This window comes from Setaria italica, chromosome II (assembly GCF_000263155.2).
Source record: "Setaria italica strain Yugu1 chromosome II, Setaria_italica_v2.0, whole genome shotgun sequence".
NCBI classification, from domain to species: Eukaryota; Viridiplantae; Streptophyta; class Magnoliopsida; order Poales; family Poaceae; genus Setaria; species Setaria italica.
This window is the reverse complement of record NC_028451.1, coordinates 37,610,165-37,622,797: the sequence shown is the minus strand read 5'-3', so window position 1 is coordinate 37,622,797 and position 12,633 is coordinate 37,610,165. Positions and strand designations below refer to the sequence as shown.

The 12,633-nt window shown below is 47.1% G+C and overlaps 3 protein-coding genes across 5 annotated transcripts; 1 reads left to right on the top strand and 2 right to left on the bottom strand.

The window, feature by feature from the left end:
• Nucleotides 1–960: 960 nt before the first annotated feature.
• Nucleotides 961–3,103, bottom strand: LOC101774540 (pentatricopeptide repeat-containing protein At2g36980, mitochondrial). 2 transcript variants are annotated; one of them, XM_022824599.1, is made up of 2 exons: nucleotides 2,211–3,103; nucleotides 961–2,132 (listed from the first exon to the last, which is right to left on the bottom strand). In XM_022824599.1, exons 1-2 carry the CDS (start codon nucleotides 2,982–2,984, stop codon nucleotides 1,053–1,055), a joined length of 1,854 nt encoding a protein of 617 aa, XP_022680334.1. In that variant the 5' UTR covers nucleotides 2,985–3,103; the 3' UTR covers nucleotides 961–1,052. The 2 variants fall into 2 exon arrangements, with proteins under 2 accessions (XP_022680334.1, XP_012699169.1); XM_012843715.2 differs by having other exon boundaries at nucleotides 961–3,103.
• A 214-nt stretch (nucleotides 3,104–3,317) lies between these two features.
• LOC101773851 (probable 1-acylglycerol-3-phosphate O-acyltransferase) lies at nucleotides 3,318–7,949 on the bottom strand. The gene is made up of 9 exons (XM_012844165.3): nucleotides 7,433–7,949; nucleotides 5,846–6,082; nucleotides 5,568–5,614; nucleotides 5,152–5,270; nucleotides 4,913–5,073; nucleotides 4,226–4,335; nucleotides 4,038–4,137; nucleotides 3,764–3,887; nucleotides 3,318–3,666 (listed from the first exon to the last, which is right to left on the bottom strand). Exons 1-9 carry the CDS (start codon nucleotides 7,630–7,632, stop codon nucleotides 3,538–3,540), a joined length of 1,227 nt encoding a protein of 408 aa, XP_012699619.1. The 5' UTR covers nucleotides 7,633–7,949; the 3' UTR covers nucleotides 3,318–3,537.
• A 1,849-nt stretch (nucleotides 7,950–9,798) lies between these two features.
• On the top strand, nucleotides 9,799–12,337 carry LOC101773431 (DNA polymerase delta subunit 4). Of its 2 annotated transcripts, XM_004957326.2 has the most exons (4): nucleotides 9,799–10,007; nucleotides 11,152–11,345; nucleotides 11,554–11,770; nucleotides 12,117–12,337. In XM_004957326.2, exons 2-4 carry the CDS (start codon nucleotides 11,171–11,173, stop codon nucleotides 12,118–12,120), a joined length of 396 nt encoding a protein of 131 aa, XP_004957383.1. In that variant the 5' UTR covers nucleotides 9,799–10,007; nucleotides 11,152–11,170; the 3' UTR covers nucleotides 12,121–12,337. The 2 variants fall into 2 exon arrangements, with proteins under 2 accessions (XP_004957383.1, XP_012699263.1); XM_012843809.2 differs by lacking the exon at nucleotides 12,117–12,337 and having other exon boundaries at nucleotides 11,554–11,893.
• The last annotated feature ends 296 nt before the right edge of the window (nucleotides 12,338–12,633 follow it).

Genomic DNA, 12,633 nt, shown 5'->3' with positions numbered 1-12,633 from the left:
AGTATGGCATAAAGGTTAAACTCTATGCCACCCAATAACAAACAGGGCATACATGAGGGGCATGTTAGTCTTTTATTATTCTGTCTTAAAATTTCAAAATGGATGGAGTATACCATAAGAGATTAGGGTGCATTTGGCTGGTGCATCATGCGAGCATTGTATCCCCAAATGCAGCATCTTTAACTTTGTTTGTGTTTGATTGCCTGCAAAGCTTACGAACCCGTCTCAAATGATGCAAAATAGGTGCACCACATGGAACGGAGAAATAGTTCGTTCCACAGGATGGGCTGCGGTCACCCTAGTGAGCGGTGTTCTCCCCCAACTCTTTCCCTGGCACCATTATTGTTGCATCCGTCCTTCCCCGAGCCTCTGCTCGTGCTCCACCGGTTGTGGTGGTTGCGGGGGACACGATATGTGCGGCGGCAGCGGCGGCGAAGGTGATCCTCTTCCGGTCCGAGGCCGCGCGCGTCGTGGCGTGGGACTGGCAGACCGCGGCGATCTCGTCATCAGTGACCGTGGAGTACAGCATGTCCACGGGCAGGAGGAAGTATGCGTGGCGTGGCTGGAGGAGCTCGTCGGCAGCGACGCCGGAAAGGCGGCATCCCACGGCGAAGCGGGGCCGGAATCGCAGACGAACAGGCCCGGATGGTCGAGCATGAGCGCCACCCGTCCCCGTGGATCACCTTGGTCGCCACGGCCGTCGAGGACGATGGCGCGCAACCGTTGCCTCCCGCGGGCGCTAGCGGCACGGTAAGGCTGAGTTGGTGAGGAGGAGCGGCGCTCCGCCATCGAGCGCGAGGCAGAGGCAAGGGTGAGAGGCGGCCTCTGCAGCGAAAGCGGTGGCAGCGTATGTCTTGCTCGCAAGCTGCTCGTGGAAATGCATGAAAGACGTGTGTTGTTTTAGCTACTTGTTGCGTCAAATTACGCACTTTTGCCAGTGTTCTTTCCGCCCATGCGATGGATGGCCAATCACCTGCAACATCAATAAGGAAAGTCCTATTTGGAATATAACAACAATCTCGATGTATGACTCCGATGATGACCCTCTATGGCTACACACCACAACGCGTGATATTTCTTATCTCGCCATCCAATAAGCGAAGAACATCGCATACAAAACCTGTAAGATCAGGATCTTGCGCACCTGATACAAATACCTTAACAGCACCTTCCACCTCAATCCAGCTGCAACCAGGAGACTTCTTGACGCCGTGCTCAGCCATGGCTCTCCTCACCCTCTCGGCCTCGCTCCATTGCCCACTGGCGCAAAACAAGTTGGACAGCATGACATAAGCTGCATCTCTTGCAGGCTCGGTCCTCACCATGTCTTTTACCACCTTCCTTGCAATCCCGGCATTCAGGTGCTCGGACGAGCATGCACTAAGCAGAGCTTCGTGTACGTCACTCTTATGTGTCCGAATCGATTCTACAAAATGATCCAGGATCTCAGCAGCCTTTTTAATGTTACCTGATCTCGCATACATGTCAAGAACGCAAGAAAGATGCTCTGGCTTTGGTTGAATTCCATGAGCAGACACCATCGTCTCGAAGAAGATTTCCCCTTGCTCAAGAAGGCCAGAGTGGCTACAGGCTGTGAGCAAGCCTGCAAATGTCACCTCATCGGGGCAGACTTCATGGGACTTCATGCTGTCGTACACCATCAGTGCTTCGTTGGCCCATCCATTTATCGCAAATCCAAACAACATTGTGTTCCATGAGACAAGGTCCTTGACAAAGATGCCATTGAACACATTGCTTGCACTCTCCACATCCCCGCACTTGGCATACATGTCCATCAAGCTGTTGGCTACGTACAGGTAGGATGCGAACCCAGTTTGGAACACTCTACCATGGACCATCCTTCCACTTGCAAGAGACACAGAAGTAGCACAAGCATGCAGCACAGCCCCATAAGTGAAGTCATCTGGATGAATATGCTCATGTGCAACCATCTCGAAAAATAGTGTGAGGGCTTCATCAGCACACCCGTTCCTTGCAAGTCCTCCAATCATAGAAGTCCATGAGATGACATTAGTCTCAGGTATACTTCGAAAGAGAGAAGCAGCTTGTTCCGTGTAGCCAAGCTTCATGTAGGCATAGATCAGTGAATTCCATGACACAATGGTCCGCACCTTCATGGACTCAAAGATTCGCACAGCGTCATCGAGCATGCTGAACTTAGTGTACAAGGAAACCAGGGAGTTACTGACCTCAGCCATTGCATTCCATCCACTCTGCAATACAATCTTGTGAACTGAAAAGCCAGTAGATGGGTGGGCCAGCTCGGTGCAAGCATCAACGAGAATGCAGAGTGTTGCATCATCACAGGTAAGCCCCGCCATCCGCATCTTGTTGAAGAGAAGCAGGCACTGTCTGGCATTGCCACTGCGTGAATACCCCATAAGCAGCGTGTTCCAGGCGACGTTGTTTCTGTTGGGCATTTCATCAAACAACTCCTGCGCGGGCCTCAAGTGGCCTGAAGCCACATAGGCATGCAGGAGCGAGCACCAGGACAGATCATTGCGGTCGTGCATCTCCTCGAAGGAGCGCGCGGCGTCGTCGGCGCGGGCGCACTTGGCGTACATGGCGACGAGCGCGTTGCCCACGGGGAGCGGCGCCCGCAGGCCGAGGCGGAGGAGCCGGGCGTGGATCTGCGCGCCCGCGGCTGGGCACCGGAGTGCCGCGGCCGCTGCGAGCGCGGCGGTGAGCGAGAACGCGTCGGACGCGGGCGCGCAGGCGAAGAGCTCGAGCGTGTCGCGGGGCCGGCCGGCGCGCGCGTAGGCGGTGAGCATCGCGTTCCAGGACACGGCGTCGCGCTGCGGCATCGCGTCGAACACGGCGCGCGCGGAGGCAGCGTCGCCTGCGCGCCCGAGGGAGGCGATCCGAGAGGTGGCCGCGGCGAGGCCGGCGAAGGGCCTGCCACCGCCGCCATGGTTTGCTACCCGTGCAGCGGCGCGACTTGCTGCCCGTGGGCTTAGGCTCATCAAAGGAAGTCTGAGTAGGCCGAGAGAGGAGAGAGCGAGGGAGTGCGAGAGGCTGCCTGTTTTGCGTCAAGTGGCGATGAATTAGCTAATTTGCATAAAGTTTAGGAATTTTGTGTAGAAAACAGTTCAATTCTTTTTTCGGACAAGGAAACAGTTCAATTCGTGCAGAAATAAGAGAAAATCATCTCAAACAGGATGTCAAAAGACAAGTTTTGATAAACTGGCCTAACTGACCCTTGCCACCTGATGCAACCTCGGCACTAACAACTGCCAGGTGCAATGCAACTGGGATGCTTTCGGCGTAAGAACGCGTTTCCGAGGAAATGATTTGCGTAGTGTAAGTTTGTGACTTGAAAAATTCCCATCAAATAAAGAATCGTACATTACATCACATTATGTTTCTCCAATGGTTACATAATATGTACACGGAAAATATCGGTATAACTCGTACAGAAACAATCTGGCGGAAATGAGCACAAATATTTCCACCATGGTATAACTTTGCTTTATGTAAGCTATTGTTGGGCACGAGATTGTTGAAGATGCAGCAATCTCATGCAGATATCAAGCCATCAGGAAGAGTGAGGCCCTCCTCTCCATCTCCTGATAAGATATTGCGGCACGCATACAGCACAGCCGAGTGGAACCCCGAAGGGTTTTCTATAAACACGAAATGCCCCCCCTGCAGAATATAACCACAGAGGTTTAGTCCTTCAACCAACCAGTCCTATAAAATTGTAATTCGAGAATATGCGATGTTGCCAGCTGGCAACGTGTACCTGTGGGACTCTGATTATTTCACAAGGAACTTTCATGTCCTTCCGCGCTTGCTGAGCCCCTTGGTAGTTCATCCAATCTTCCTGCCCATATATGAATGTAGTCGGCACTTTCCAATCGGAAGCACTGTTGCAAGGATAGTAAAACATCAGCAAACATCATGGGGATTCCACTTACTCCAAACGAAATGATGATTTCATTGACATTCAGAATGTATTGTGCATGATCACTACCAGAGAACAGTTAACCACAAGTAGATGTGTGTAAGAAGCTAACCACTGCAGAAGAGGTTTCCTTGCAAATGCCCCAAAGGAAAATATGTATTTCATGCACAGCTCTCCACTAGCTTTGGCAGCTAAGGTATGGTAGATATAATCTTCATACATGAGAAAACAACCATAAGGCTCAGTTGCAAGTATTATAAGAAATATGCATTTACTGGATTAGTTAACCAAAAGGAATACCTGTCAGCAATGCAGATTCTTGATCTGTTAGTAATGCACCCGTTGAACTAGTACCAAACCTGGCACTAGTATAACTTTGTACTACACGTGGACCCCAAGGACCCAATCCTCTGTTTGAGGAAAACAGATAAAATAAGGACAAAATGTAGGAGCTCAGATCTTGGATGCAGAACAGAAGTGGCATGCTCCAGGGATTTGTGAGGTGTGTAGCAATGCAGATGGAAATATTATTTTGTACGAACATTTAAATCATTTGAGTGAAAGTTTGACTGGTGTTGGTGTTGCTTTGGTTGCTGTCACATATTTGGATGTGTACTTTGTTAATTTGGAGTTGTGGACTCAATTTGAACTTGGCAGGTTTTTCCAAGCTGAAGGCAAGTTTCAGCTTATTTCAGGAACTTCCAATTTTTCTTTGATGTTTTCCTAGTAAATCCATGGGTAGCTTTTGTCTGATGTTGAAAGTCACGACTGCGCTAATAATTGGCATGGCACTTCTATCAGTTGTAAAAAAACAACAACGACAAACTACACTACTCTGTTCCAACATTTGACTTCGAGTAGGAGGTTTCTGTTGCAATGCTGCCCTGTTTCTATTCCAAAACTAATAAAACAACAGATAAAGTTACGTGAAAAAATTGTAATGTGAATGTTTCGACAAAAAAGAAATGTGCAACAATCTTAGATTACCTAACAATTCTTTGAGGAGTAAAATTGGACTCCCAAAGATGATTGATTAGCATGCCTTTCCATGTTGCTCGAAACTTTGTTAGCCACTCAGAGCTATGCTCTGTTTCTGACGAGAAGCCAGCAGGACCAACCAAAACCAAGTGCTGAACATGTTCAGGGTGCTGAAATATGATTGAAGTTGTTAGTAATGATTGGCATAAATGCAGACACTTCACCCGGCAAATGTTTTAGGAACATACCTTTAGGGCATACTTTGCCGCAATATATCCTCCAAAAGAATGGCCAAGCAACACAAAATTACTGAGGTTCTTGGCCTTGCGCCACTCCTCAAAAGAATCTATGAACCACGCCTCAGTTTCTGTTTACACACACCCATAAGAAAGGCAAAAGAATATAACTTGTTACTATACCACTTATGCAAGCATATGTTAACAACTGAATCAAAATATGAATTTAATGGAACAAATCTAGTTACACTTCTTATAAATGGTTAAACTACTAAGATCCACAGAAAAGAACATATCAGAATACTATCATAAAATTAGAGTATGTGGCATGCTAAACGGTGGACAAGTTAAAATCTAATGGTAGTTTTGGCTAATCAGTATCATAATAACAAAATAAAATCATATTTAAAGTTGTGCAGAGTATCAACCTTCGGTACTTTTACAGGTGAAGTCAGGTCTGCTTGAACCACCCCAGCTGCAAAAGGAATGAGAGAGTCAATGCTATAGTGCCACGAAATGCATCAGAGGACGGTTAACTGAGAAATGATTCCTCCAAACCACATTCCATGACATCTTAAAATATAAGGACCAGATCAATTAATGAAAATTCAGTCCTCCTTTATCCTCATGATAATTTACTACTGATTAAAGACCTATAGTGGTCGATAATTAAAAAAGAATCCGTGTCACTTTTGTCAAAACTTACCCAAGCTGATCAATGGCAATCACCCTAAAACGGTTTGCAAGGGCATCAAAGTTTCGGAAGAAGAACCCCTGAGAAGCTCCGTAGCCATGAACCATAACAAGGGTGGGGGCGTTCTCCTTGCTATCAAATGTTACAGTGTTGATGAACCTTGGTTCATCACTTGCTGACCTAAACCATCTTACTTTCGACCCAGGTGGAGCAGAGCCGATGTTGACTTGTTCCTGGACATACCCAGTTCTGTAAAGACAAAAGGAAAGGTGCATCAAGTACCAGCAAAATACACAAAGGATAACAGAAATATCTAGAATGAAATGATAAAGGCAAGACAGCAGCATAATACAAAAGAAATACAAAAATAAAGGCCCATGAATTATTAAAAAAAAGCCCCATGCCAACAATAATCAGAAAACCACAAAATATATTTGCAGGTTATATCTCAAAATTAACATGTGCAATAGGGACGGTATGGTTTTGTATAACTTGAAAATGAACCAAATTATATTATACTAAGCCATGTTGTTGCTTCACTCTTTCAGACACCTTGCAACATTTCAGTATAATCAGAAACAATTGTGTACTTGTAATCACTTAAGCAAGATGAAAGACAGTTCTTTCGTACATTGCAGATGCAGTTCATGAGTATGCTGACACAGTTAAAAGGACTAACTGGATAAAATCCAAGCACCGGGCTAGAGAGTTCCGTTTGTAGACAGAACAATGAAAGACAGTTCTTTCATACATTGCAGATGCAGTTCATGAGTATGCTGACACAGTTAAAAGGACTAACTGGATAAAATCCAAGCAACGGGCTAGAGAGTTCCGTTTGTAGACAGAACAAGGCCAAACCATCCATTAGTAAATAACACCTCACCCAATGCGCTACAGAACCACTACAGCACTTGATAATTTAATTGAATTTGCTCATTTGACCTGAAACTACACCATGTGGCTGTATGATCTCAAGCCACTGAGCAAAATTCCATACTCAGCACAGGACAAAATCCACTTAAAGTGACTAAGACCCAAGGGATTCCACAGCAACAAAGTTACGATTTTTTTTAGAACACAGACAAGTTTCTATTCAGAGTCCCCAACATTCAGTTAGTAGAATTCATAACCTTAGCAGTGCAGTTAGCTAGAGCACTAACAGCTGATAACTGTGACGAAAGTGAAACTGCAGCAACAGTCCAATCAGTCTTCATGAAAGGGGAGGCAATTGCCCTGTTCCAGAGTATCAGCTTCGAGCTCAACGTTCAGAAGGACCTTAATCTTAGCCGAGCTGGATTGCAGATGAACTAACAACCAGTCGCCCAATTAGCACATGCCTAATTGCAATGTACTAAATCCACACTAAGTGACCAGGCGACAAGCTGCTCCGGCCAAAAGCCTGAACTTTGTACCAACTGGCATGTAATTTCATAAATTGGAAGGCAGAGGTGGGAATGTGTTCCGGTACAAAGAGGAATCACATCACAATAACTAGTTGTACGGTACCAGTCAAAAGCGCGAAGTATCAATCAATTCACACGTTGTTTGATAAATTGGAGGGGGCACCCAAAGTTGGGGCCTTGGGGGGCGGGGTCGTACTTGACTATGGAGAGGAGCCGCTTCTCGGCGGCGATGATGCGGTCGGTGGAGGTGGGGATCCAGCGGAGCGAGGGCGGCCACACCCGCGCCCACCTCGAGGCCTGCGCCGGCGCCGCCTCCGCCGTGGCCACGGAGGCGGAGGCCCGTCCCATCTCCTCGGCCGCCATCCTGGTCGTCGTCGCGACGGCGGCACGGCTCATACGACGCGGGCACACGTCACGCGCGTCTTCCCCCCGCTTCCTCCGTCCTCCTCCGCGGCTGCTCTGGTGGAGTAGTCTGGAGGCGTCCGCTCGGTTAGGTTCCGGTGACGGCGGCCCCCGCAGTTCGTTAGCGTAATCGGGCAGGTTTAGGCGTGTTTTTATGGGGGAAGAAAAGAAACAACACGGGCGCGCGCGCGTTCGCGAGACGAGCCGGCGACCGCGCGTTGGCAGCTGGGGAGGTTACGTCAGGGCGTGCGTGGTGCGCGACAGGCCGCGTGTGGCTTGGGATTGGAGCGCAAGCAAGGGAGCAGAGCAGGCGAGCGGCGAGCCCGCGACGGCGGCGGCCTCGGAGGCTTCTGGGAAGGCTGGTTGGTTGGTTTTGGGGTCGGACTCTTTCGTCTGGTCCGGATTGGATGGCTGCTGCCTGGCGCCGGGTGCGCGAGGGGTGACGCCTCCTGATTCCTGAACGAGGCAATTGGGCCGGGGGCGGTGGGCCACGCGATGACCCGGCTGCCGGCGGACTACGGGATCGAACTTTGGCACGGCCAATGGCTACGGTGAATGGTATCCCTGAAGGCATATGGACCGGGCTTGTCAAAATAGTTAGATTCCAAATTGGATCAAAAGTCTATTTATCTCGAATATGAAAATACCGTTCCAAGTGTTGGTCGAAGTCTATTAATCTCGAACATGAAAATACCTTTTAAAGTGTTGGTCGTTTTAAGTTTTTTAATTAGATTTTGCTATATATAGTGGTGGATCTTTATTTTTAAAAAGAATGTCAGGAGGGATTTCCCTTCCTCTTCTACCTCTAGTCATTCCTTTCAAGTTTCAATGGATGTAAATTTATAGGCGGGCTTAGGATGAGCTCCATAGTTCTAGAAATGGTAGGAGAGGCTCGAGCCCAATCTACCCGTGGCTATGCATCCAAATATAAATCATATCTAGATATGTAGTAAAAATTATATACCTACAAAACTACAACGACCTACATTTTAAAACTCGGAGGAAGGGAAGGGAGTACTGTTTCAGAATTCTTTGTACTTCCCATAACACATCAGACGCCTACGGCTGGCAGTGCTGCCTGGCGTGGAGCTGCTTAGGAGGGCTCGAACCAAACCAGCCCCCAATGCAGACACTTGCAAACTGAGCATGGCGGCATTCATGTCTCCTATGCTACATTCAAGCATTTTGGTTCCTTCGTCAAAATCAAAGGAGTTATCCACTGCAACTCGATCTGACCATTTTTGGAGTCCTTGAGATGGTAATTTTGACCTGAGAACATCATATCAAAATTCGTTTCGTTTGCATTTTTCTTGGCACACCAAAATCCGCAATTTTTGGCACCATAATTCCATGAAGCAATACTTTGTAGGTTTCACTCCAAGTGAATAATATTATGTTCCTCGTGAAGGTAAACCTCAACAAACCTCCTAAAAGTTATTTGTAGCGCTTGTGCCAATCAAGTCCATAAAATTCATCTACATATGTACAAAAGAATGCATATATTTGATAACTGTTATCTGCAAAAATGCTGATGCGACTTAACAATTCAAATCACATGGGAGAAAAAATACAGCATTACTGTGGGAGTTCAAGCACCAAAAGGACAAAATTTGCAATCGCAAAGGAACTTATCAAGACCTTGTTTAGTTACTCCTAAATTCTCAACTTTAGCACTATGTAAAAAGAAGATTCCCCATCACATCAAACTTGCGGTACATGCATGGAGTACTAAATGTAGACGAAATCAAAAACTAATTGCACAGTTTTGTTGCACTTTGCGAGACGAATCTTTTGAGCCTAATTAGTCAATGTTTGGACAATAATTCACAAATACAAACGAAATGCTACAGTTGCACATTTATAGCAAAATGTAAATTTTGCCACTCCAAATTTGGAAACTAAACAGTACCAAGCATACAGCGGCTGCCCTGAAGCTTCCTCCACGGGGGCCGGCGGGAAGGCAGGGAGAAAGGGGGGTCGCGCCGCCGCAGGGATGCGCTGCCCTGCCCTTCAGCCCAGCCCTCCGGCCTCACCGGGGCGAGGGAAAGCTCCGGCAGTTTGGATTGGGGACTCGAACCCAAGTCGGGGTATTTTGGTCAAATCAGTGGCTGTAGAGGAAACACAGGTGTGTGCATCAGGGACGCGTGTCTGCAATCGGCATGCCGCTGCCCCCGGGACTCGTCCACGCACGCACGCACGCGAGTCCCCAACCGCAGCCAAGAGCACACGACGCCGCCGCCCCACCCCACACCCTCGACCCGCCGCGCGCTCCCCAGTCACCTGCCGCTGCGCCGCCACAGCTCCGCTCATCCCTCGATCTACAGTTGTGCAGATCCGTCCGGACGCGGACTCATCTGCCCGGTTTCTCGGTATGTAATCCGGCTCGTCATTTTCCCCAAATCAAGCCGGAATCGTTTTTCCTCCCCGTCCGTTCACTTCTCGATTCCCGTGGTGCGTGGTGCCGTGCTGATCCGATCAAGCCATCCATGGTTCGATTGGGTTCATCTTCTTCGTCTTTTCGGCGCGCTAGATAGACATTACTATTTAGGTCGCACTGTTGGGCTTCTTGGAATCTCCCAGCTGAGGTGCGGTTGCAGTTTAATTTCAAAAGACTTGGGGGATTCCACCGAATAACCATTCCGGAAGCGACTTTCCCGATCGGCGACTAACGAACATTTCTATCATTGTCTTCTGGGCAATGGGCATGAGCATAACAAGACTAACATTCTGCAAAATGAGTGTGCTTTCTAGTTTTCTGCCTTGTGTTGTTCCAGAGCCTCAAATCTACCGTCTAGCATTGAGGCATATATGCTTGCAGCAAGCTTAGAACGGCAGTGTTTTAGCCATGCCCTTTTCAGTTTAGTTTGCAGATTATGTCACTAGTGAAGAACTGAACTTAACTGAATGCACTACGCTCATGCCAGTTGCATATCCATGTGGCCATGGTCGATGATAGTATATGATGCTTTCTGCAAATATGGTAGTGCTTTTTTGTTTTCTATTGTCTATTCCAGAGTCTCAATCTATTTTCTAGAATAAGGTGTATGCTTGCAGGAAGCTCAGATCCACAAGGTTTCAGTTCAGTTTGCCGATAATGTCACTAGTGAAGAGCTTAGCTTTCTGAATGTACTCCTCTCATGCCAGTTGCAAATCCATGTGACCAAGTGTGATTATATATGATACTTTGATTGGATGACTGCTACATTGGCTCTGATGGTGTGCATATTGGCTACAGTGCAATCATGCTAACTGCTTTGTGAACAATGATTAGAGCTCTGAACTTAGAGCTACAGGCAGATACTTGGTTCTCAAGATACCCTGCCTAGTGGTCAGGACACAGGAGTCAGGACTTGAACTCTGAACTTACGGGTTTCTGATAACTCTTATCTCCACAGTTATATTGTATAGCATACTTTTTGACCTAAGACAGAAAAATGAAAAACAAATCCTAAGTCTAGAGTAGAAGTAATTTTAAATTTCTGTTGGAGAGAATTGACAAGAAAGCTCTTGCAGGACTAAAGAATTGTCAAACATGGCATCTAGTGGCATGAAAGATTTTTACCGGCAGAAAAAGAAAGGAGGTGTGACAAAGGCGTCATCATCTTCCAAGAAGAAAACACAGCAGTACACTGGAGGGGCCTCTGTCGGGGCCCCGGACACTGCTCAGACATCAGCACTAGTTTCTCATGGTTCCTGGGATCTCAAAGGTACTTGCCACTTGTGGAGGGATCATAAGAGTAATCTTCTTTAATTTCCACACTTCTCACTTTGTGGGAGTGACCATCTTGTAGAAGTCATAATTTAGAGACCTCTCTTCCTGTTTCATTTTTTTGATACCATATCATAATTTGGAGACCTCTCTAGCTGTTTCCTTTTTGATACCGTAAGCTTTTGTTCATGATAATGTTGCTGCAGATGATTTTGGTGACCAAGAGGAGCAGCTGCGACAATTTGACATGGACACGAAGTTTGGCCCATGTATTGGTGTTTCTAGGCTTCAGCGCTGGGAGCGTGCTTCTGCCATGGGCCTCCAGCCACCAGCCCATCTCCGGGATCTCTTACTGCGTATTCCATCAACAAAGAATCGCAGTGACAGCACTCCCTCTGTCGAGTGCCTCTGGGAGGGTAAAGTGGGGGTGTTTGGCAACACCCTGTTAAAGTTTAACACCTGTCACATCGGATGTTTAGATGCTAATTAGGAGTATTAAACATAGGCTAATTACAAAACTAATTGCACAGATGGAGTATAATTCGCGAGACGAATCTATTAAGCCTAATTAGTCCATGATTTGACAGTGTGGTGCTACAGTAACCATTTGCTAATGATGAATTAATTAGGCTTAATAGATTCGTCTCGCGAATTAGGACAGGGTTCTGCAATTAGTTTTATAATTAGCTCATGTTTAGTCCTCCTAATTAGCATCCGAACATCCGATGTGACACTGTTAAAGTTTAGCACCTCGTATCCAAACACCCCCCTAGAAATATCTTCTACAATAAGCACTGCGCGGTTGTTCATAGTAACCTAGTGTGACCTGTTCCACTGCTTCCATCAACCTCTTGTCACATCTCTCTACTGCTTCATAGGTTGGGGTCCAGTAGATCACTATGCAACCTCTTGTTGATGTATGATGACACTGCTTTGTTTCTCTTGAGGATCCTCAGCTTGGCTGAATGTGCTCAGCTTCTTGCCATTGAATTCTTGTCTAATTCCGTGCTCCTGTTGTCTGCATTGCAAATTCGCCCATAAGTTCTCGACCTCACCTGTTTATATGTATCTGAGGGCTCCATGCTTGCACGTGAAACATTCCCGGTTAGGCGTCCTGCATTGCGATCGAATGTTTAGCGTGCTGCGATATTGCTAAGCTAATTTAGTTGAAACAAGAATGGAGAACTGCTTCTGATCGAGGCCCGAGAAAATGTCCCATAGGGACATGGAAGTTGGCTATCCAGGTGTAAAAAAAAAATTCTGAATCCAGGACACTGCTGTTGCCG

Excerpts from the sequence above, each read along its gene's own strand:
- LOC101774540 (XM_012843715.2), bottom strand. The coding sequence starts at position 2,984 with ATGAGCCTAAGCCCACGGGCAGCAAGTCGCGCCGCTGCACGGGTAGCA.
- LOC101773851 (XM_012844165.3), bottom strand. The coding sequence starts at position 7,632 with ATGAGCCGTGCCGCCGTCGCGACGACGACCAGGATGGCGGCCGAGGAG. Across the intron at positions 4,336-4,912 it reads ACTCCTCAAAGAATTGTTAG|AGGATTGGGTCCTTGGGGTC; the intron begins GTAATCTAAGAT and ends TTCCTCAAACAG. Across the intron at positions 4,138-4,225 it reads AGAATCTGCATTGCTGACAG|ATTATATCTACCATACCTTA; the intron begins GTATTCCTTTTG and ends TCATGTATGAAG.
- LOC101773431 (XM_012843809.2), top strand. The coding sequence starts at position 11,171 with ATGGCATCTAGTGGCATGAAAGATTTTTACCGGCAGAAAAAGAAAGGA. Across the intron at positions 11,346-11,553 it reads TGGTTCCTGGGATCTCAAAG|ATGATTTTGGTGACCAAGAG; the intron begins GTACTTGCCACT and ends ATGTTGCTGCAG.